The sequence below is a fragment of the Lepidochelys kempii genome, chromosome 8 (assembly GCF_965140285.1).
Source record: "Lepidochelys kempii isolate rLepKem1 chromosome 8, rLepKem1.hap1, whole genome shotgun sequence".
NCBI lineage: Eukaryota > Metazoa > Chordata > Testudines > Cheloniidae > Lepidochelys > Lepidochelys kempii.
In genome coordinates, this window is record NC_136387.1 from 42,195,531 (window position 1) to 42,219,692 (window position 24,162).

At 52.6% G+C, this 24,162-nt stretch overlaps 1 protein-coding gene across 3 annotated transcripts in view; it reads right to left on the minus strand.

Moving 5' to 3' along the window:
* The window catches only part of UHMK1 (U2AF homology motif kinase 1), a 37,651-nt gene extending 18,605 nt beyond the window's left edge, over positions 1-19,046 (minus strand). For all 3 annotated transcript variants that reach the window (XM_073356226.2, XM_073356227.2, XM_073356224.2), the window contains exons 1-5: positions 18,768-19,046; positions 13,992-14,284; positions 10,271-10,462; positions 7,929-8,023; positions 6,620-6,696 (exon numbers count right to left, since the gene is read on the minus strand). In XM_073356226.2, the coding sequence (XP_073212327.1) occupies positions 6,620-6,696; positions 7,929-8,023; positions 10,271-10,462; positions 13,992-14,284; positions 18,768-19,011 (901 nt within the window). In that variant the 5' untranslated portion in view covers positions 19,012-19,046. The remainder of the gene's footprint in view (positions 1-6,619; positions 6,697-7,928; positions 8,024-10,270; positions 10,463-13,991; positions 14,285-18,767) is intronic.
* Between the last annotated feature and the right edge of the window lie 5,116 nt (positions 19,047-24,162).

Below are 24,162 nucleotides of genomic sequence, written 5' to 3' on the forward strand. Positions count from 1 at the left end.
AGTTCAGAAGCTAGCTACTAAGTGTCTCCAACCCCAGTCCCTGTCTTAAGGAGGGGCCAGCCCACAATACAGCTCACAGCAAACAGTACCATACCCATGGGTAAGGCCCTACCAAATTCAGTCCATTTTGGTCAATTTCATGGTCATAGGATTTTAAAAACGGTAAATTTCATGATTTCAGCTATTTAAATCTGAAAGGGGTCCTGACCCAAAAAGGAGTTGTGCTTGGGGGGTGGGGCGTCACAAGGTTACTGTAGGTGAGGTTGCAGTTCTGCTACTCTTCTTCACTGCTGCTGGTAGCGCTGCCTTCAGAGCAGAGCAGCTGGAGAGCGGCAGCTGCTGGCCGGGAGCCCAGCTCTGAAGGCAGAATTGCAGCCAGCAGCAGCACAGAAGTAAGGGTGGCAATACCATGACCCCTTAAAATAACCCCGTGATTCCCCTGCAACTCCCTTTTGGGTCAGGACCCCCATTTTGAGAAACGCTGGTCTCTCCCCATTAAATCTTTATAGTATCGGGTAAAAGCACACAAAAGACCAGATTTCATGGTCTGTGACGCATACTTCATGGCTGTGAATTTGGTAGGGCCCTACCCTTGGGTAGCTCCAGCACAATGAACTGACTTGTGGAGTGAGGGTATCACAATGTGATTATAGATAACAAGTCTGTCACCAGTGCAGCCAACTTCTATGAATCTATGAAACTTCCCAGAAGAACTGAACTGTAGGGAGCTCTGACCCAACTGTGTCGAAAGTGAAAGCTTCAAGAGATCTTCTAGATTAACTCCCTGAGAAAGCACCAATAAATGCTCCCTTCTGCAGCACCGCCTCACACCATGCAAACAGGCAGAGGAAGGCTTTGAATACCACCAGATAGTCACAAGGAGCAGAGCTAGGAACTAAGCTATAATTGAATTGCAATATAGGAATCACAATCTGAAGCACTGACCTATCAGCCACACAGTGATCCCAGAAGACAGAGGGGTCACTGAGTAAAACAGTGCCTGGAGCCCACTGTTGAGATGCTGGTCCCCCTGGAGTTCTGCCAGTGACCCAGGGCAGCATAGACACACATACTCCTAAAACTTCACCCTGCATGGCATCAGGACATGGAAGAACTTATTGGTCTACTATCCTGAGTCAGGGTCTTGGTGGGGAAGGGGTGCTTCTGCTGCTCCATCAATAGGACAAAAGCATCAAATACCAAGCCTACAACATTCCCAGGTTGAAATCTTCAATGCTTCATCCCACATGGGGCCCCTGCAGACCCCACAATGCGCAGCCCCTTCAACAATGCTGTGGAATGCAACTCCTAATTCCAGAATGCAAGCATCTGTGCTTCGCTAAGCAAAGGAAATCAACAATTCTTCCTGTTGGGAAGTTTTCAATACCATGCCCTCCTGGACTCCCACTGCTATCATTCCAAGGAGGCTCTGCCTCCATAATGGTGTCCAAAACGTCAGTGAATCAGGCACCAGGAGCTTTGACGGTGAAGAGCTGCAACTTATCCACTGATTGAAATGGGACCCAGGGCTGAGCTGGCAGGTCAGAGTTGGCAGGAGTGCTGCTTTTCTGCATCTCAGGCTGTGGAGATGCAAGTTCTTTTATTTAGCACTAGCCAGCTAATACTGTTCAGTTGCTTTGTTAACGAGATATGCACTGGCCTAGACCTCTGGAGAGCTTACATAGCTCCTATGTGGTGGTGGCTCAGGGAAGGTGGATTTCTTGCAGCCTGTTTCCTGGTGCTGGAAAGCCTTACCTCTCTGCTTTCCGTGCTCATCTGAGAGCAGAATCCGACAGAGCTGGGTGCAGTGACCTGGCTCTTAGGGGCTCAGCTGACTTCTCCTGTTGAGTCATTACTGTAGCTCAGCCTGGCTGGTATGCAGAGTCAGATGTATCTGTGCTGCCTTCCATTGTCCAGCACTTCAAAGGACATTGTACCACTGCTGTGACAATAAAAGCCTCAGCTGGTGAGCACCTCAGAGCACTGGAGAAGTGAGGATGATGCTTTAAATGGTGATAGCTACCAGATGTCTCAGAAGACAGCTCAGACCTCAGCCCCTGGGCATTTCTCCAGAGGCTCACCACTTTAGAGACCAGTAACACTGCTGTGATGAAGCGTCTCTGCTGCTTGGCACCAACATGCCAACCTGCCAGAAGGCCTCAGCTGGTGTGCCAGTGTCTTTCCTACATGGACACAATTCAAAAGCCCTGGACCACTGCATGTTCAACGGCACCAAGCCATGGGTGAGATGATTACTGGAATACTGCATCCAGTTCTGGTGTCCACACCTCAACAAGGATGCTACAAAATGGAGCAGTTCAGAACAGAGCTACAAGGATAATCTGCGGTCTGGAAAGCCGATTTAACAGTTGTCTAGTTTACTGAAGAAAAGGTTAGCAGATGACTGGATCATGGTCTGCAAGTCCCTATGGCAGGGGTGGGCAAACTATGGCCCGTGGGCTAGATCCGGCCCCTTGGGGCTTTGGATCCGGCCCGCGGGACTGCCACCTCCATGGCACCGTACTGCTCCGGGAAGCGGCCACACCACATCCCTGCAGCCCCTGGGGGTTAGGGGGCAGAGAGCCCATCATGTCCATCATGAGAACTCTCCAGTGCTGGCTTAGTGCTTGGGCAAGTCCACTATCTGTCCAGCCCCTGGCACGCCTTCTCTCTCCCTGCCAGGATACTCTCAGATCTTAGCCCGGTCACCGCTAAGCCAGCTCTGTCCAGGTTCCAGCTCACTCAAACGTTGGGACAGTCTCTGGTGTACGCAGACAAAACAGGAGAATTAAGTGTACTGTCAGAAGTGACTGATCCAGACTCAGCCAGGGCTGCCCACATTCCGCATGGTTGGATTGCCCTAGTGTGCCCGCAGCCCGAGTCAGTTGACCTGGGCTCTGAGACTTCTGTGCTGCAGGTTTTTCAGTGCAGCGTAGATCTACCCTGCGTAGGGAGAAGACTCCTGAGAGCAGCAGGTTCTTTAATTTAGCAGACAAAAGCAGAACAAGATTCTCCAGCTGGAAATGGAAATCAGCAAATTTCAAACTGAAAATATAACAAGGGTTTTGAAACACCTCGGGGGCTGAGCCATTGGAACAACTCACACTGGGGTCTTCTGCACTTGGAGTCTTTAGAGCATGACTAAGTGACAGCCTTCTAAAATATCTGCTCTAGCGCAACTGTATGGCCTGTGTTATCAGGTGGGCAGCCCAGAGCGTCCTAATTGCCTTAAAACGCTATGAGTCTACACTAGGTCTTACACAGCCCCAGTGCTGTAGTGTTGCAAACAGTCATAGCTTTATCCTTCTGAAGTATGAGCCCAATTTACATATGGAGAACTGGCCACAAAAATGACAAGACTTTCCCAGGGTCACGGAGGAAACCTTCGGCCAGCCATGAACCGAACCTGGATCTTCTGGGTCGCAGTCCAGTGCTTTAACCACAACACCCTAGTGTCAATGATCAAAGCTCCTTGCCTTCCCAAAGCCCCGAGTCACCACATGCCTTCATTCTTCCAGGCTCAAGAACTGTTGCGCAGTCTGACTGTAATGCCCTTGGAGGCAGGTGGACAGAAGAGCCATCGAGAGCTTGCCGCTATCTTTCAGCAGGAAAGGGCCAAAAATGACCCTGAGATGCAGAAGTTGTACTCTCTACAAGTGAAAGGGGCCCTGGCTCAAGGAGTCTGACAGGCAGAGCATTCCCAGCTAGCTGGGGAGATAAGACTTCAAATGAAACCCAAATCCCTCACGAAACAGGAAAGTTGTTAACATACTCCCCAACCAGCCAGGCACTGAGACTGCCCAGCTAGAGCAGCTGTCTTCAGCTCAAGGCTGCCGGCTCGAATGAAGCTACTGGCCTGAGCCCTCATAAACCAATGTGTTCTACCAAGGTCTACAAGAATTCTTTGATGGGGGTCAATAAACATGTGGACAAGGGGGATTCAGTGTATAGAGTGTACTTAGATTTTCAGAAAGCCTTTGACAAGATCCCTCACCAAAGGCCTTTAAGCAAGGTAAGCTGTCATGGGATAACAGGGAAAGTCCTCTTATGGATTGGTAGCTGGTTAAAAGTTAGGAATAAATGGTCAGTTTTCAGAAAGGAGAGAGGTAAATAGGGGGGTTCCCCAGGAGTCTGTACTGGGTCCGTCCTATTCAACATATTCATAAATGATCTGGAAAAAGAGGTAAACAGTGAGGTGGCAAAATTTGCAGATGATACAAAACTAGCAAAACTGTGAATTGCTACAAAAGGATCTCTCAAAACTGGGTGACTGGGCAACAAAATGGCAGATGAAATTCAATGTTGATAAATGCAAAGTAATGCACACTGGAAAACAATCTCAACTATACATATAAAACGATGGAGTCTAAATTAGCTGTTACCACTCAAGAAAGAGATCTTGGAGTCATTGTGGATAGTTCTCTGAAAATATCCACTCAATGCAGCGGCAGTCAAAAATGTGAACAGAATATTGGGAATCATTAAGATATAGATAATAAGGCAGAAAATATCATATTGCCTCTCTATAAATCCATGGTACGCCCACATCTTGAATACTGCATGCAGATGTGGTCGCCACATCTCAAAAAAAGATATATTGGAATTGGAAAAGGTTCAGAAAAGGGGTATGGATTAGGGGTATGGAATGTATGAGAAGAGATTAATAAGACTGGGACTTTTCTGCTTGGAAAAGAGATGATTAAGGGGGGATATGATAGAGATCTATAAAATCATGACTGAGGTGGAGAAATTAAATAAGGAAATGTTATTTACTCTCTCATAACACAAGAACTAGGGTCACCAAATGAAATAGGCAGCAGGTTTAAAACAAACAAAAGGAAGTATTTTTTCACACAATGCACAGTCAACCTGTGGAACTCTTTGCCAGAGGATGTTGTGAAGGCCAAGACTATAACAGGGTTCAAAAAGAACTAGATAAATTCATGGAGGATAGGTCTGTCAATGGCTTTTAGCCAGGATGGTCAGGGATGGTGTCCCTAGCTCTGTTTGCCAGAAGCTGGGAATGGGTGACAGGGACTGGATCACTCGATGATTACCTGCTCTGTTCATTCGCTCTGGGGCACCTGGAACTGGCCACTGTCAGAAGACAGGATACTGGGCTAGATGGACCTTTGGTCTGACCCAATATGACAGTTCTTATGTTCCAAGGCCGCTCAGAGCTTTGAGAAGTTTCCTCTTCTGTGAGCCTCTCCACCCCACACTTCATGCAGCTCAGGAAAAACTGCAGAGACTCAGCAGAAGCCACTTGCCAGCCCAGAGGTGAGAGGCTCCACACCTGCTAATAATTTACACAGGCACTATTGAATAAGGGGTACAGCTGTGCTGCCTAAAGAGTTAAAGCAACAGAATGCAAAGACATGTGTGCAGCTCCGGAGGGGACCGGGGGGGACACAGACACTGACAGACATACTGGGGGAGGACTGGGGGCTGAGGCAGGGTAATTGGACATAACATGGGGAGGGTCAAGACTCCGAAGAGGCAGGAGTGTTCCCGACTTCTCTCCAGCTAGAAGCTTGTAACCCAGGAGTGCAATTTGGCGCAGATGGCCTCTCCATTTCAACTGAAGAGGAAATCACACTGTTGGATCCGAGGGGGCAGTGCTGACTGAGCAACAAAGTGACCCCAACACCAGCATGCAGTGTGATTTGCTATGCAGTCCCCAGAAGGAGGACTTGACTCCCACTAGTGCCTGATCCACTGGACCACACTGCTGCCTTCAGTTAGCAGTGTATTGACATTGCTCAGCTGCTAACAAGCTTAATTTGATGAGGCACTAACAGAAACCACTGTCAGAAGCCCCCCCTCCCCCTGCCCAAAGTCAGACAGCCCCCCACTGCTCACACACTCAGACAGTTACTCCCCACCACCACGGTGCTTCAAAAGCCCCGAGATTCATACTCAGGCCTTGTCTACACTCAAAACGCTGTAACTGCGCCGCTGTAGTGCAGTAAAGACATTACCTACGCCCTGATGGGAGGGCTTCTCCCACTGATGTAGGTAATCCACCTCTCCAAGACAGTGGGAGAATTCTCCCATTAACGGCTGTGCCCGGGGTTATTTTGGTTTAACTGCATTGCTCAGGGGCCGTGGATTTTCACATCCGAGCGATGTAGTTATACCGACCCAATTTACTAGTGTAGAACAGGCCTAAGTGGGGAACAAGGTAACCTATCTGCTTACCCTGGCATCTAGAGCTCAAGACTACCTGAAAGGGCTTTTCATAGTACCCATAACAGGCACATATTACTGGTTACCCTTCTTCTTTGTTCCCCAAGATGGTCAGTAAATGCTGGTTTTGTTTAAGTTAAGCAGAATCAGTGAGAAGTGCCTGCCTGCCTTCCCTTCTGGAGGGAGACCAATGCTCTGTGGCCTCCAGCTGGGGAGACAGGCCATGGTCGGGCCCTGTGCATGGGGTGAAGCATGGGCAAAGCTTGAAGCAGCTGTGTTGCAGAGGACTGGTGGCTGCCATCAGGCACAAAAGACCAACCCAGGGAGAATAAGTGAAGAAAACCTGAGGGGCAAAACAATTCCAGCTGGACACATGGGCTCCTTGCCCTGGATATTAGAAGCTTGAGGTGGATGGAACTACATAACTTACCAAAGGGAATGCTGAAGAAGGGGCTGCACAGAGCCTTTGCAGCAGTGGCTCTTTTTGCTTGGTCGCCGTGAAGCATGCTAGAAGACAAAGGGAGATGTTAAGTTTTTGCACACAGCAGCCCCACAGTAAAGGCAGTGATGAGATCTGCATTTCAAGTGAGGCTAGAACCTCACATACAAACCCCACAGCATGTCTTCCCCCTTACAACACTCACACACTTTGGATTTCTGTGCATTTTCTTTTGTCCATAGAGTGAGAATTTAGGTGTTACAAGCCCCTTAAAGGGCTTCTTACAGGAATGTTTGGTGAGTAACTTTTCCAGACTCCTCTACCAAAATTGAGTTTGGAAAGTGACACTTAGATTTTAGCACAGGCCCACGCTGATGAGTGGTTTCATTTATATAATCAGTTATAACCATTTCTAGCTACAGGTCCATGATCGAATATTCTCCTACAGATGCTGCCCTATGGCTGCTCCAGAGTCTACCCTTTCACAGTGAGATGGCTGGTCTCTGAAAAGCCTCTGCATATTCCCATTTATGGGATGGCAGGCGACTGTGCCACGGTGACCTAGAACCTCCTTGGAAAGCTGTGATCATTGGGGCTCACAACACTGGATGCTCAGGGACAAACTTCCATCCCCTCTCCCAGCCTCCATATTTATGTCCTCTTCCCCATGGGAGTTCTGACTCCCCTGCTGCTAGTGGGGGAAGCTCTGAGCAGCAGCTAAGTGACATGACTGGAGCTCTATTGCAGCCCACCAGGTGGTCAAGTCAGTTTCTTTGCTGCTAGAGTTATTCATTTACTCTGCTGTTACTTGGGAAATATCTGAGCAGCAGCAGCGCTGAGCCCTCTCCTCTACTGACTTAGGATATGCAGATGCTCCTATTTGGACCTTACTGACATCACAGGGGGAAGGCATTTTTCCAAACATGTTTCATCTACTGGCTTAAAGAAATGCTGCCAAAGCCTCATCACCATCAATATTTTTATACCAGTTCCCCATCATCCCACTTCCTGGATGGCAACAATGGGAGTGCTAGTATAGGCAGGCCACCAATGTTCTCTGCACTCACTTGTGCAGCCCTGCTCACACAGTAGTTAGAATACAAGGAGTCAGGCACTCCTGGAGCTGCACTGCCAGCACAACAGGGGGAAAGTTTCAGGAGAGCAGGTAGCCTAGGCGAGCACTGCAAGGCTCCTCGGTATCTGAATGCAAGACAAACCCTTACAAGAAGAACAGTACTGCTTGGATCAGCATACATGTGCCTCAGAGTAACATGTAACACATTTGCTATTTGCAATATACCTCTTGATAAGGTCTCTGAGGTGATAGGCTGGGATGGCTGAATTTACCACACCTTCACTGGCAAAAATGTGATCAATGATGGCAGAACTGTTTGTCTGGAAAGCAAAGGCAGCCAGGGTTAGAAGAAAAATAAAATCCTGGGGTGAACATTCACCAAAACACTGGAGACTGAGGAGGCATTTCCTATGGGTAGAGGCCTACCAAATTCATGGTCCATTTTGGTCAATTTCATGGTTAGAGGGTTTTAAAATTGGTCAATTTCACAATTTCAGAAGTTTATATCTGAAATTTCTTGTTGTTGTAACCATGGGGGTCCCGACCTAAAAGGGGATCGGGAGGGTAGGGGGGGTGGGGAGGGGTTGTCGCAAAGCTGTTGTAGGAAGGTCATAGGATTGCCACCCTCACTTCTGTGCTACCTGCAGAGCTGGGCTTTGAAGGCAGCAGCCCCAGGGGTTCCTGCAGCAGGAGGAGGCTCCCAAAAGTGGAGGCAAGTCTGATCTCCCTGTGCTAGTGGGAGCACCCCAGCCAGGGGCTACTAGAGGCTAGCACTGGCCAGTCGCGGATTAAAGCATGGGTCCTGGCCAATTTGGGCACCATGAGCCAAAGGGAGGGGGGCAAGCACCAGCACGCTGAGCCACGGGGGGTGGAAGCCCCGAGTCCAGCTACACGGCTGCTGCAGCACAGAAGTGAGGGTGTACCACACACACTTCTGTGCTGCCTTTGGAGGTAGGTCTGATCTCCCCACTGAGAGAAGCTGTGCAGGGGAAGGACCAAGTCCTGTCCCTTCCCAGGCCAGCCTGGACTAGCAGTTAGGAGCCTCCAGCTGGGACGCTTCCAGTGGCACGGGGAGATCAGATTTCACAGGGAAGGGCTTATTTCACCATCTGTGACACATTTTTCAGTTCTTTACTGGGAGTCTTTCTGACTGATGCCTACTGCCAAGAGAGGAGCTGGAAATAAAAGTGACCATTTCAGAGCAGAAATGTGGAGTCAGTCAGACATGCCTTGCAGCCCTCTCCCATCCTCAGCACACTTCTAGAGTTAATAAACAGCCCTACATTGTGAGAGTCGCACTAAAAGCCAGAGGAAGTTACTGCTTTGTCACCATGCCACTGAACTAGTTGGCAGAAACTTAACTGATCTATTTCATTTTCCATTCTGGTGTTACACCAAAGCTGGCAGTCTTACAAACAGAGCTAAGATGTAGGCTAAGTATACACTACTGAGTTTTGTCGACAAAAGTGATGCCACTCTAATTAAGCTGCTGTTGCATATCCAGACTATGCTCCTTGTGTCAGTGGAGCGCATCCACACTAGCAGCTCTTGCATTGACACAGAGCAGCGCACTGTGGGTAGCTATCCCTCTGTGCAACTGGCTGCAGGGTGCTTTGGGAAGGGTTTGCAATGCCTCCTGGGGTAGGTACAGCATCATATGATGCAGGTTCCTTGGGCATCCTACTAGATTGGCAGCCGCTTTTCAACTGAAATGTGTCTGTGGGTAGGGGGGCAGTGTGTGACAGGGTGTGTAAGTTCAGACAGCTGCCGGAAGCAACCAGTCCTGATGCAGGGGGACATCCCCGACATCAGCCCTCGTCTCCCTCCCTGGCTCTTCACAGCAGTCTCTTTCTCTCACATGCACGCACACACACGCCCCTGCCTCTGTGTGTAGTGTGGGAGACAGCAGCATTCTATGTTAATAATTTTCTCTTTGTTGCAGGCATGCTCAGCTGTCAGAACTTCCTGTAGTTTTGAAAAGGGAGGGGTGCATGCCTGTACAGCAGTTGAGTTCAAAATAGTGAACAGAGCAGTCACAGCGGGCATTGTGGGATACTGGGGGAAGCTAGTTCGGGTGATATAATGAACAGCAGCATCTACACTGACGCTTTGTTGCTTTAAGTTTGCCACAAAAAGCTCTCTGCCTTTCGTCCAAGTGGTTTGGTTTTGTCACCAAAACTGAAGAGTTTTGTTGCCAAAAGTGGCATTGCAGTGTGTACACCTTTGCTGTTTAGTTGCCAAAAGCTGCCTTTTGGCAACAAAATTCTGCAGTTTAGACAAGACCCTAGGCTTCCAACACAGTCCTGGAGCCTCAGCATTTCACCCGTCCCACAGTGCGAATTCAGGTCCCAAAAAGACATCCCCATCCTGTGGACAGGTGCAATTTTAGTGCTCCAGAACAGCAACTCCCAAGAAGGCTGAAGAAAGAACTAAAGGGACGGTTCCAGTGCATTTTCTGGGCATTGGGAATAGCATCATATAAGCAGGATAAAACAAGGAAACACAAGCTCCTCCAGCATGAACAATGACCCCTGGATTTGGGGATCCAAAGAGCAGTTTTTTCTCACCTTCCATTCCTGAGATTGGACAGTATGTTTCAGTTTCATTCCTGAGAACATTTCCAGTAAAACAATTCCTAGACTCCACAGATCTACAGCAGAGGTACATTCTGTTTCACTCTGGAGCCCCGCCTGAGCCAGGCAGTTCTGCAGCTCTGCCTCTGGAGCCCGATACCCGTCTGTCTGAATGTATTTCACATCCTAAGGAAAATCAAACATATGCTATAGAACCAGGATTCAGTCAATTCCCCAATCACTCGCCCCTGCCCCTTTATACCAGCTTCCAGATTCCTTTCCAGAAAGGCAGCTTAACAAAAACTTGCTAAATCTCCAGGTGTTAAACAGCCAGCCAAGTTTAGAAAGTTCAGTCTGTTTTGGTAGCCCAGCCAGCAGTTTGGTGAGACACTTGAAAAGAGAACCACCTCTCAGTAAGAAAACTAGTGGCTCATTTTCACATGAATGATTTCTATTGGAGATGAAAGTGAAAGGCAGAGCACCAATATCAATGCAAACAGTGTCATCCTAGACCAGCTCAATGACCATCTGAACAGGTATCAAGTCTCTTGCCAGGGAGAATTCTAGATGCTTCAGAGTAAGGTGTCAAGTCCGCATAATGCTCCTCCAAAAGCTAATAGAAAAGCACAGGGAGGACTTCTGGGCCTAGCTCACGATCAGCTTAAGTCATAGAGCAGAGAGGATTGATAAAGACTTCTGTTCAAATACTAGGATTTAGCTTTAAAATATTAAACAGACATCTGTAATATGCAGGCAGGGAACTTAAATATACTTTCCCCCCACCTCTCCTCTTCCCCGCAGTCAGAAAAATCTGTAGCAATCAATTCCCGCTCAGCAGCGAAAGCTCCACTTTTTGCTACTGAAGAGAAAGTAAAATGCCTATAGGCTACCTGTTCAAAGAAAAGAGAGGTAGCAGCAGAGGAAATAAACTAAATACCTCCTTGCTTTTATAGGGCTGCTCAGGAGCATCGTTTTAGAGGCAAGCCAGGGCATTACAGCAGAAGAGAGGAGTTTGAAACTAAATTCTCCAGGCAAAGCGTGGAGCCAGCCAACCTTACCAGGAACCCATTCAAAGAGAATTCATTTCAATTCAACTAGTTGACTGTACATCTCTTGCAGATTTATTCTCACAAAGTGCCTTGTAAACTTCAAACTGACATATGAGCTGTATAAAAGGATCTCTTCACCCACCACTAAGTGCAGACAGGTTTGAAGCAAAACACAGCCGAGGTTTAACCACCCAACTAAACAGCATCTTAGGGCAGAAAGAGAACAGTGGCTAGCTAAAACCAAGAGGACATAGGACAAATATAATCCCCAAATCTGGAATTTAGCCACCCCTGCCATCGGGAAGAGCCAAGATTGCTGGTAACCACAAGTGGTCAAGACCTCATTTTACCAGAGAACCTCTCCAAAAGACGAGCACCCCCTAGCTTTAAGTGATAGAAAGAGATATTTTTATTTAAAAGAGGAGAATCTTGTCAAAAAGGCCCAAGAGTCAGAAGTGAGGAAATTAAAAATCACAGACAAGCAGTCCTAGTGGTCACAGAAGGCATTTACGCACATAAACAACGGTGGAAAGAGGACAAGCCAGCTTCAGTCTGTTTCCATGGCAAGACTTAAGGTTATTCAGGTCAGCCTGGATGGCTCCCAAAACCAGGAAATCCAGCTCAACAGAAAGGCCCAAATACAAGAAGCGAATTAAGATGGTTAAGAGGGAATTAGCACAGCAAACAGACAAGGACAGGAAAACCTCAACACATTCTGCTAGGCAGAGTAACAAGTCACTAGCACAGCATGGGACACAGCCACAGGTCCCGAAAGCACTTCAGAGCAGATTGGCCATGCCGCTAACTAAAATATGCTCATTAAAATCAGCTACTGTACCAGAGAGCTCAAAGGTAGCAAATCAAATGGATGACCTTGGCAATCACAGACCAGTGAGCCTTGCTTTCAGTATCAGGCCAAGTGGTTGAAATAGCTGAATCATAGAACATCTAGATGAACAGGATACAACAGGGACAAACCAGCACCACTTCTGAAAAAGAATATCATGCCCGTCTTGTCTACTTCAATTCTTAGTGGGTGTCAGCCACACCGTGGATGAATGAGAACCAGCTGACAGGCGATCTGGACTTCAAAACCCCTCTGATAGACCCCTCAGAGGAGGCTATTAAGGAAGCTAAGTAGTCCTGGATGAAAGGTAAATTAGTGTCATATGTTAACAGTGAGGTGTTCTACAGCTTCTTAGGAGGACTAGTGCTGTTTAACACATGAATGGTCCAGAAAAGGGGCTGCCCAGGAAGAGGACAAGATTTACAGATGACAGCATGGTTTAAGTTAGCTGAGACACGTAAAGCCTGAAGCACCAAACAGGGTCTAACAGAGCTGGCTGAATGGAGGCTGCATGGTTGCAGATGAGTCAGTGTTGATAAATGCATAGTAGTGCACATCAGGATAAATAATCTGAACTGCCCATACACTGGGGGCAGGGGTGGGCGGGCTCCGTATTAACGCTAGTCATATGGAAAAGGAACCAGGGCATCCTTGCAGAGAGCTCAATGAAAATCTGCTCTATGTGAAGCGGCAGTCAAAAGATCAAACAGAACACAAGGATTCATTAATAGCATCACCCTATCTTGGAAGGAACATAGCAGAAAGAGGTCAAAAGATGGGTGAAAACTGAGTGACAGTGAGATTTTCATAGGAGAGACTGAAAAGATGAAGGTTGTTAAGGAAGAGGTGAATAAGAAGGGACATAGGTAATGGTCGTCACAGGCACAAACTTTCGTTGGTGCCAGTGGGTGCTTGCACCCCCCCGCCCCAGCCCTGCCCCGACTCCACCCCCTCACTGCCCTTATTAGGCCCCTCCCCAAATCCACACTCCAGCCCCGCCTCTTCCCCCAGCGCACCGCATTCCTCCTCCTCCCGCCTCCTTCCCAGCACTTGCCACGCGAAACAGCTGTTTCACAGTGCAAGCGCTGGGAGAGAGGGGGAGAAGCAGGACGCAGCGGCGCGCTCAGGGGAGGAGGCAGAGCGGAGGCGAGCTGGGGCGGGGAGCTGCCGGGGAGTGCAGCACATGCACCAATTTTTCCCCGGGGGTGCTCCAGCCCTGGAACACCCACAGAGTCAGTGCCTATAATGAATGCTAGAGGAGAGCCTGTATATTTGTGCGCTCATTTACCCTCTTGCACAATACAAGAACAAGGGACTGTCAGTGAAACTGAAAAGCAACACACTTAAAAAGGGCATTTAAACCCAATGTTTAATCACCCTGAGGAATATACAGCCACGAGGTATCAAAAGACTAAGATCAAGAGAAGGATTAGACATTTACATGGATAATGGGAACATCTGCATTCTGTTAGACGAGATACAAGCTCATGTTCCAGGGCATAGGCCAGGCACTAGCTATCTGGGCTTAGGAAGAAACTGACCCTAGGGACCGACTACTTCCTAGCTGCACCTTCCTCTGAAGCATCTGGTTATCGGTCACAATATGGACCACTGGTCCGACTGGGTCTGCAATCCCTACATTCCTACTGAACTGGACCATTGGCCCAGTAATGATCCACAGAGACGGGTAACCCCTAAAGAGTCACCGTCCCCTCAATGTTCCCAGCCAAGCAAATCCACATAGCTGCAGAGAGTTGGCAGGAGCACAGCACAGTGACGTGAAACAGAATTAAGCGCTCCTATAAACAGCGTTCCAAACCTGATTCCCCTCTTTGAAGCTAAGCCCAAAGTCAATGAGTTTAAAGCACTCCTCCTCTGCGCTCCAAAGGATGTTGCGTGGCTTGAGGTCTGCATGAACATAGCCTTTGTGGTGAAGGAAAGACAGGGCCTCTAGCACATCACGGGCACAGTGCTGGATCATCCACATGGAGCAGCCCTGATGGCTGGAGTAGAGAAGCAGCTCTGACACGCTGATGTCCAGCAGCTCCAGCAGGAGGCAGCGAGAAGGGCCATTCGCAGAGAAGTGGTTGGTGAACACACCGTACAGCGTCACTGGAATCAGACAAGGGCAAAGCTGGTGAATTCAAAGTGACTCCGAGTTGTGCATCATACCCGTTCCGCTTCCCTTTAGATCAGTGAGGGAGCGTACAGAGGCTGAAAGCATAGAACGTGCGTCAGAGCGCGTCCCATTGTAAGTTCCAAATCCCAACACAGTTAGAATGGCGCTGTCTGTGAGAGGGCTCTCTGCAGCTGTCTGGAATGGGTTACTGGGGAGGGAAGAGTCACCTTATGGTTAAGGCACTGGACTAAGCCAGATTGCGTGACCTTGGGCAAGTCACTTAGTCTAGCCAGAGTCTCAGTTTCCCATCTGTAGAAAAGGGCCAATTATGCATTTCTCCCCCCATCATGTCCATTCCCACTGTAAGCTTTCTGGGAAAGGTTTCTCACTATGTGTCTGTGTAGCACCAGCCCTAATGGGAGCTGGGCCTCTAGGAGCTACAGTAAACAGTTAAGTCAAGAGACTCAATGACCGATTGAAGGTGTAACCTACCAGGAGCATGGTTACTCAAACGCAGCCTCATTGCAGAGAAGCCTGCAAGCCTGGGGAAGCGGGGGGGGCACCATGCCTAGTGGGCAGAGGAATGGCCGGTAAAGAAGGGGCTGGGGCAGTCCCCCAGCCTGTCTGAGGAGAGGCTTGGGTGGCTAGGCAGCATGCCCAGGAGAGAAGGCCTCCAAGCAGCAGGGGAACACAACAAGAGCAGGAAAGGGTGGGGGGGGGGCCCAAAGAGCAGAAGCAGACCCTGAGGCAGACATATTCCAGTGAAGCACCTAGCTAAGACATTCCATATTCTCCCAGTTGTACTGCCCACATGTGCAACTGCGGGAGGTGCTGCTGGGATGAGGTGCGACTCTGCATGGGGCTGTGGGGGAAGAGAGGGAGAGGCCCTCTTCCGCACACATGGTTCCACACCGCCCCAACCTTGTCATTCCCACACTGGAGCACGACCCTGTGGGCTCCAAGCACGTGGCTGAATGTGCAGGAGACGCAGGGATGGGCTCAGGGCCCCACAGACCAACAGCTTTTCATTCTACTCACAAGGATCAGGCTCCCCTCCATGCTCCACAGTGTTTGAGCACCTCCCGCCCTGGGCAAGTGGCTTGGTGGTGGATCCCTAGAGCTGTCATGCAGACTTGGATTACCATCCTTTTAATTCAAACCTGCTTTGCAGCACAGCTCCCGCCTGGTCTGAGGGCAGCTCAGCTGGACCTGGAAAACCCCCAGTACAAACAGTCCTCTGATGCCTGCCTCTCCCCACACAGGACACCTGCCCTGCCATGGCTGGGAGGGGAAGAGGGAATGGGCTGGTTTGGGAGTATACAGAGCCAGCCTGCTAACCCTTTTCTTGCTACAGTTGCACTTTGGACTCCAAGCAAGGAGCCAGCAGATTATTCAAAACTCCTACTGGTTCTACCAATGGTTGGATGCACACTTCAGCACTCTTCCCTTCCCCCACCCAGCACAGGGAGGCAGGGCATAGCAGCCTGCAGCAGCCATATAGGTGGCACCTAGTGTCAGGGCAGACCCTCCTCCACATCAATCTGCCAGATGCTGCAGGAAGAAAAGCCGTAGAACACAGGAGGGTACGAAGTGCCCACCAGCTCCAGCTCCCACCCTGGCCCAAAGCACAGCCCGCCCACATGGAGAGCTGGGGCCAGTAACTGGAGGTTGTGGGGTGGCCTGTCCTTGGTCTGACCTGATTACCACTGCTGCAGTGGCGGAGTTGTGCAGAGGGAGTTCCCATGCCTAGTGCTGCAGGGAGCTGGTCGGTAGCCCTAGGGGGTGACCCTGGCACAGTTCCTCAGGCTGCCATGGGGAGCGCATATATCCAGTTCCCAAGGAAGGGGTCCCAGCCCATTTCCAATGTTGCAGTGGGGGCCCCAACAGGATGTCGCTGGGGCAGGGATGGTGGAGTCTCCATCCTGGCTCAGGAGAGTTTCGGTTATAGATGTTGCTGGGAGAGAGGGGCTATGGGCCCCTAACACAGTCTGCGGGAGGTCCCAGTTACCAGCACTGTGGAGGGGGATGGGAAGCATGGCCAGGCCAGGGGTGAGGGGGAGCCAGGGTCCCTGTCATTGCTGTCGAGGGGTCCTGGCTCTTGATGCTGCAGTTGGGGTATGTCTCGGCTTGGTGAGAGATCCCAGGGAATGGAGGGGGTCTGGGTTACTTGTGTTGCTATAGTGGGGGAGATCTCTGTCCCAGAGCAGTAGGGTCCTGGCTCCTGATACTGCAGTGAAGGATCAAAGACCGGAGGGGGACGGGACCGGGGGGGGAGGGGGGGACACGACGGACGGACGACTCTTGGTTGCCCATTTTGCAGTGGGGGAGTGGCAGTCTCTATCTTGGGGAGGTCCCAGTCCATGTAGGGGGTCCCAGTTACCTCATGATGCAGTAAGAGGGGTTCTGTTCCAATTACTGACATTATAGCTGGAGATAGAGCGCCGCTGGCCTGGCAGTACGGGGTTGTGAGCTGGTGAGGGAGGCGGTCCTAGTTACCAATGCTGTTGAAGGGTCATAGTCCCTGATGTTATGGGGAGGGGGCCAGGCTTGGTGGGGGTACTGGCCCTGTCACCGATACGGTGGTGTGGGTTCCAGCCCAGTTGGACTGGCCCAGTTACTGATGTTGCAGCATGTGGAGAGAAGGATGTGCTGTGGTGGTGCAGGGGGAAGGGCAGGGCTGGCAGGGGCCAGGTCCCCATCACTGATGCCGTGGGGTGGGCAGAGAGAGGGGAGCCAGGGCTAGCAGGGGCCAGGGTCCCCATTACATGCTGTGGGCAGTGGGGGCAGGAAGACGGGGACCAGGGCTGGCATAGGCCAGGGTCCCCATTACTGATGCTGTGGAGGGGCAGGGAGAGGGGGGCCAGGGTCCCGGTTACTGATGCAATGGGGATGCAGGAAGAGGGGGGCCAGGGCTGAAACGGTCCCCGTTACTACTGTTGTGGAGTGGGGTTGGTGGATCCCGGTTACTGATGCTGTGGTAGGCCTGTGGGGTTCGGGTCCACAAAGCAGCAGGTACCCCAGTTACTGATATTGCAGTCGGGACAGGGGGTTCTGTCCTGGAGGGTGGGGTACCACAGTTAGCAGTGTTCTGGGGGGATTGGCATGCAGGGGTCCTGAATCCTGATCACTGATGTTGTGGGGGAGGAAAAGGGGGTCCTGTCCCAGCCCTGTCCTGGTTACTGGGGGTGGAAGTAGTGGGCCCAAGAGAGTTTTAGCCCAGGGGACTAGCAGGGTTTCTGATTACCAATTCTGCATAGGGTCCCAGCTGGAGGTACTGGGGGATGGGTCTGAGCCCAGTAACTGAAGTTGTGGGGATGGAAGTATGGGGGGTGTGGGTGGGGTGCTGGCCAGGAGGTCAATGGTAGAATCCTGGATGTTGTGGGGATTAGGAGAAGTGGTCCTATCCGGTCCCAGTTACTGGGGTGGGGGAGTATAAGGGCGGGGTCCAGGTTGTGGGATGCAGGGAGGGACCTGGTTACAAATGTTGCAGGAGAGTCCAGGGATGCGGGAGGCCCCAGCTGGTCCTGGTTGCCATGAGTGGGGTCCCGGTCTGAGGAGGTCCTGGTTATCCATGTTGCGTGGGGGATCCTGGTTACGGATGTTGTGGAAAGGGTCATGATCAGGGAGGCCTGGCTTGTAGGGAGTGCTGGGGGTCCTGATTACTGATGTGTGTATGTGGGGGGGGGGGGGGCTGGCCTGGGAGAGGAATGCCGGGGTCCTGGTTACCTGTGCTGCATGGGGGTCCTGTTCCAATCCCAGTTACTCAGGGGTCATGGCCAGAGAGTTCAGGGTGAACCTGGTTACTGGTGTTGCTGGGGGAGTGTGGGGCTTGTCTCAGCAAAACCCGTTACTGATGTTGAAGGGGTGGGCGGGAAGGTCCCGTTACCGATGTTGCAGTGGGGGGGTAGGTTGGGGGGATCCCGTTACCGATGCTGCGGTGGGGGGGGTCCTCTTATGGATCTTGCAGTGGGGGGAGTAGGATGGGGGATCCCGTTACCGATGCTGCAGTGGGGGGAGTAGGATGGGGGATCCCGTTACCGATGCTGTGGGAGGTAGTGGGGTAGGGATTCTGTTACCGATGTTGCAGGGGGTAGGATGGGGGGGTCTCGTTACCAATGTTGCAGGGGGGGATCCCGTTACCGATGCTGCAATGGATGGGGTAGGTTAGGGGGTCCCATTACCTATGTGGGGCTGTCCCGTTACCGATGTTGCAGGAGGATCCCGTTACCGATGCTGCGGTGGCGGGATCCTGTTACCAGTGCTGTGATGGACGGGGTAGGGTGGGGGGGGTCCCGTTTCCGATGCTGTGGTGAGGTGTGTGTGTGTGTGGGGGGGGTAGGGATCCCGTTTCCGATGCTGCGGTGGGGTAGGGTGGGGGGGTCCCGTTTCCGATGCTGCGGAGGATGTGTGTGTGTGGGGGGGGGGGGGAAGGATCCCGTTACCGATGCTGCGGGGGGGAGGGGGGGATCCCGTTACCGATGTTGCGGTGGCCCCGCAGCTGCTCCAGCGCGGCGCGCTCCTTGCCGAAGCCGTACTCCGGGGCGCTGCGGGCGGCAGGCCCGGGCCGCGCCGGAGGCACAAACTCCTTGACGGCGCCGAGCGGGGCGCGCGGGTCCCCGCAGCAGCGCACGCGGAAGACGGAGGCGGAGGCGCCGCTGCCGAGCTGGGCCTGCACCTGCCACAGGCGGCCCAGCGCCTCCAGCAGCGGGACCCCGGCCATCGCCTCAGCGCCCGCCGGGAACGAGCCGGAACTCCGCCCCCGCCACAGGACCAGCCCTGCCGCCCTGGCCCCGCCCCCAGGACTCCGCCCACTGGCCCCGCCCCTTTCGGACCCTCTCGATACCTCCCACGGGGCCCCGCGCGCCCTCGTCGGAGCGCGCAGGCTGCCGGCTGGCGCAGGCTGTTTGGCCTGAGGGCCAGACCGGGTTTCCAGAATTGTATGGAGGGCCGGCTAGGGGGCAAGGGGCTGGGAGTCGGATAGAGGGCAGGGCCCCGGCCTCGCCTCCTGTCCGACGCTTCCGCTTCTTGCTCCCTGACGGCCCCCCTGGGACTCCTGCCCCATCCGACCCCCCCCGTCCCCTGAGGGCCCCCCGCGCCCCATCCAACCACCCCTCCTTCCTGACTGCCCCGACCCCATCCACGCCCCCTCCCCCAACTGCCCTGCCCTCTATCCAACCCCCCCCGCCTCAACTGCCCTGCCCTCTATCCAACCCCCTCCCTCCCCCAACTGCCCTGCCCTCTATCCAACCCCCCCCACCCCCTCCCCCAACTGCCCTGCCCTCTATCCAACCCCCCCCCCGCCTCAACTGCCCTGCCCTTTATCCAACCCCCCCGCCCCCTCCCCCAACTGCCCTGCCCTCTATCCAACCCCCCCCGCCTCAACTGCCCTGCCCTTTATCCAACCCCCCCGCCCCCTCCCCCAACTGCCCTGCCCTCTATCCAACCCCCCCCCGCCTCAACTGCCCTGCCCTTTATCCAACCCCCCTCCCTCCCCCAACTGCCCTGCCCTTTATCCAACCCCCCCCCGCCTCAACTGCCCTGCCCTCTATCCAACCCCCCCTCCCCCAACTGCCCTGCCCTTTATCCAACCCCCCCCGCCCCCTCCCCCAACTGCCCTGCCCTCTATCCAACCCCCCCCGCCCCCTCCCCCAACTGCCCTGCCCTCTATCCAACCCCCCCCGCCCCCTCCCCCAACTGCCCTGCCCTCTATCCAACCCCCCCCCGCCTCAACTGCCTGCCCTTTATCCAACCCCCCCCGCCTCAACTGCCCTGCCCTCTATCCAACCCCCCCCCGCCTCAACTGCCCTGCCCTCTATCCAACCCCCCCGCCTCAACTGCCCTGCCCTTTATCCAACCCCCCCGCCCCCTCCCCCAACTGCCCTGCCCTCTATCCAACCCCCCCGCCTCAACTGCCCTGCCCTCTATCCAACCCCCTCCCTCCCCCAACTGCCCTGCCCTTTATCCAACCCCCCCCGCCCCCTCCCCCAACTGCCCTGCCCTCTATCCAACCCCCCCACCTCAACTGCCCTGCCCTCTATCCAACCCCCTCCCTGCCCCAACTGCCCTGCCCTCTATCCAACCCCCCCGCCTCAACTGCCCTGCCCTTTATCCAACCCCCTCCCTCCCCCAACTGCCCTGCCCTCTATCCAACCCCCCGCCTCAACTGCCCTGCCCTTTATCCAACCCCCTCCCTCCCCCAACTGCCCTGCCCTTTATACTCTGAGATAGCGCCCCAACTGCCCTGCCCTCTATCCAACCCCCCCGCCTCAACTGCCCTGCCCTTTATCCAACCCCCCCGCCCCCTCCCCCAACTGCCCTGCCCTCTATCCAACCCCCCGCCCCCTCCCCCAACTGCCCTGCCCTCTATCCAACCCCCTCCCTGCCCCAACTGCCCTGCCCTTTATCCAACCCTCCCCTCCCCCAACTGCCCTGCCCTCTATCCAACCCCCCCCCTCCCCCTCCCCCAACTGCCCTGCCCTCTATCCAACCCCCCCCGGCTCCCTACCTCAATCCCCCGCCCCGCTCCCTGCCCCAACTGCCCTGCCTTCTGTCCAACCCCCCACCGCTCCCTGCCCTAACTGCCTGCCCTCTATCCAACCCCCCCCCCCGCCCCTTGTCCCCTTACCCCGCTGCCTGGAGCACTGGCGGCTGATGGGGGAGCCCAGAGGACCGGGTCAGGCCGTGGCTCTGCACCTGCGCTGCCCGGCCGCCCAGAGCGTTGCGGCAGCAGTGACATAGTGCTTGAGGCTTGAGGGGACAGCGGGGGAGGGGCCGGGGACTAGCCTCCCGGGCCAGGAGCTCAGGGGTCAGGCAGCAGGGTCCCTTGGGCCGGATCTGGCCTGCAAGCTGTAGTTTGCCCACCTCTGCTCTATACCCCCAGCAGACCTTATAGACCCTGGACACCCACCACCAGACCCTAAACACCTTATATACCCCCCAACACCAGACCATATTGATCCCTTACCAGGCTCCATAGACGTTATAGATCCCTTGCCAGAGCCTATACACCCCCAACTGGGTCCTATAGGCTCACCACCAGACCTGTACACTTTATGGACCCTTGCCTAACTCTACTGACACCCTCACCACCAGATCCTATACTCCTAATAACTCCATAACCCACTATAAATTCCACCAGCCCCTATATACCTCCATATTCTGCCCTCCACTTACACACCTATATCCCTCAATACAGCTCCAACTGCCTCCATATCCTCTAAAATGCCCATTAGCCCCCATACACCCCAATACTCCATAGCTCCTGCCTGCCTTTATAACCCCTATAACCTCTGTATTCCCTCGACTTCCCATAAGCTCCATACAATAACTCCTCACTTAACGCTGTAGTTATGTTCCTGAAAAATGCAACTTTAAGCGAAATGATGTTAAGCGAATCCAGTTTCCCCATAAGAATTAATGTAAATGGGGGGGGGGGTTAGGTTCCAGGGAAATTTTTTTTTGCCAGACAAAAGGCATTATATACATTTTAAACAAGCAATTTAATACAGGTATTAAACAGGCTGGCAGACCCCCCTATCAGCTCCCCTAAGCCCACGCCCCGCGCCTCCCACCCGCCGGCAGACCCCGCAGATCAGCACCTTCCCCCTGCTCCCCCCGCGGCAAACCAGCTGATTGCCGCAGGCAGGAGGCAGGGGGAGCAGGGGAAAGGTGCTGATCTGCGGGGTCCACCGGTGGGTGGGAGGCGCTTGGGAAGGGGGGCGTAGGGGATTTGATAGGGGGGCTGCCAACCGTGGACAAAGCAGACGGCCAAACGTTATACCACAGCATTGCACAACTTTAAATGAGCATGTTCTGTAATGGATCAGGGACGTAAGATCGAAACGTTAAGCAAGAGGACGTTAAGTGGGGAGTTACTGTACTTGCTGTGCACCCCAATATCCATCCTATACCACCTTATAGGTGCATCCCCTCAGATCCCTATACCTCACACTATCCTATAACCCCACTGTTACCTCAGTTTCCCCACTTATATTGGTTTTATTAAATGCCGCTATTGGATCAAACGGAAAAGATTGGCACTTATTTATGCACGCACACTTTCACCGCATTCATACCCTCATGCACCCACACACTCACACAGGTGGAGAGTTACCGGAGACAGCATAGGAAGCTGAGAAGCTGAAGCATAGTAGATCTGGTGTGTCCGCCTGCGGTCACAGATCTGAGCCGGTGAGCAGGTCAAGAAGGAGCAGGTCCTTAAAAGGGGAAGGGGCCATGTGCTCAGGAGTGCACTCACAAAATTGTACCTCCCGTAAAGGCCCTTTGCCCGGATCACCTGGCCAGTGGTTTGCCACGTTGCATTCCATCGTGCCCCGGGAAGACTTGCCTTCATCGCACCATCCATTGCTGCGCTGTGGGAGACTTACCTTGAAGAATCCTGACATCTCCAGTGTCGTGCCTGTCCTGGGAGCGTGAGTATGTGAGTGTGAGTGTGACCCCCCATTTCTTTTGAGCTTAGCTATCAGTATAATAAGCGTGCTGCTTTCTGCCAAACTCTGGTGGGTCATTAGTCCTCCCTGAGCTTACTAGCTGGCCCAATTTCAGGTAGCACACACCTACACTTATGCCACCCTAGAACCCCATACCTGCTACACTACCCATAGGTGCCTATAAACCCCAATACTCTGTTGCCCTCATCCATCCCTATGCTTGTCTGCAATTCCCATATCCGCTGTGCCTCCAGAGACTCCTATGTTGCCATTTCTGGTAATTGTGTTTCTTAAGGCCTTAGGTTCTGGAGGCCTGTCATTAGGGGAGAGTGTCCACTTTCATTTAAAAAATAAGTTTCTAGCCCACCAGGTGGTGGAGGAATGTTTGAAAACATGACCCGAGCGATCCTTAAAGACTCAGAAATCTGCACACCAAGAAAAAGAGCCCAACACTGATGGTTTCTTTTAAATATGATTTTTAACAGGTTTCAGAGTGGTAGCCGTGTTAGTCTGTATCAGCAACCCCCATCTTTTCAAGTACTACGTATATGTATCTTCCTACTGTATTTTCCACTCCATGCATCTGATGAAATGGGTTTAGCCCACAAAAGCTTATGCCCAAATAAATTTGTTAGTCTCTAAGATGCCACAATTACTCCGGTTTGGTTTTTTTTTGATGATTTTTAAGCAACCTCATGATTTTTTGGTACCCAACTCACTATTTTGAAATGGATCAGGTTGGCAATACTGTCCTGTACTTACTGAACATGCAGCTGTCTGCTTTATTGAACTGGCTGAAAGCTAGTGATCTGCTTGTGTGTGTGAGACAGAGAGAACAAGTTTGGGGAGCTGCTGTATGTTCCCCCATCCCCAGTGCAACACCACCACAGGATTTGAAGGCAATGAGGTGACTCATATGAAGTGAAGCTTGGGATCGAGGCCTCAGTGAGAGTCTGTTGTTGTTAGTTTGAGATATCTACCCACCCTTACTCACATGTGCAAGTTTGAACTCATCAGCAAAGCTGGATCTGATGAATTTCTCCCCCTCCCTCCACCCACCCAAAAGGACATCTTGTCAGAGATGTGTGTGTGTGTAGAGTGTGATGCAACTCTCTCGGAAGCAAAGAGTAGGCATATCCAGCACCAGCAATGTCCGGTGACAGTGGCAGTGCCCAGGCAATAGGTTACACAGGCACTTCCTATCTGTGTCTGTAACACAGTTTTGTGTGTAAAAAACAGTTACCTACCTTCCGTAACTGTTGTTCTTCTAGATGTGTTGCTCATGTCAATTCCATGCTGGGTATGCGTGCACCACATGCACCGCTGCTGGAGATTTTTCCCCTAGTGGTATCCATAGGGCTGGCTCTCGCAACCCCTGGAGGCTCGCGCTCGTGCAGTGGTATAAGGGGTGCCTCCACCCC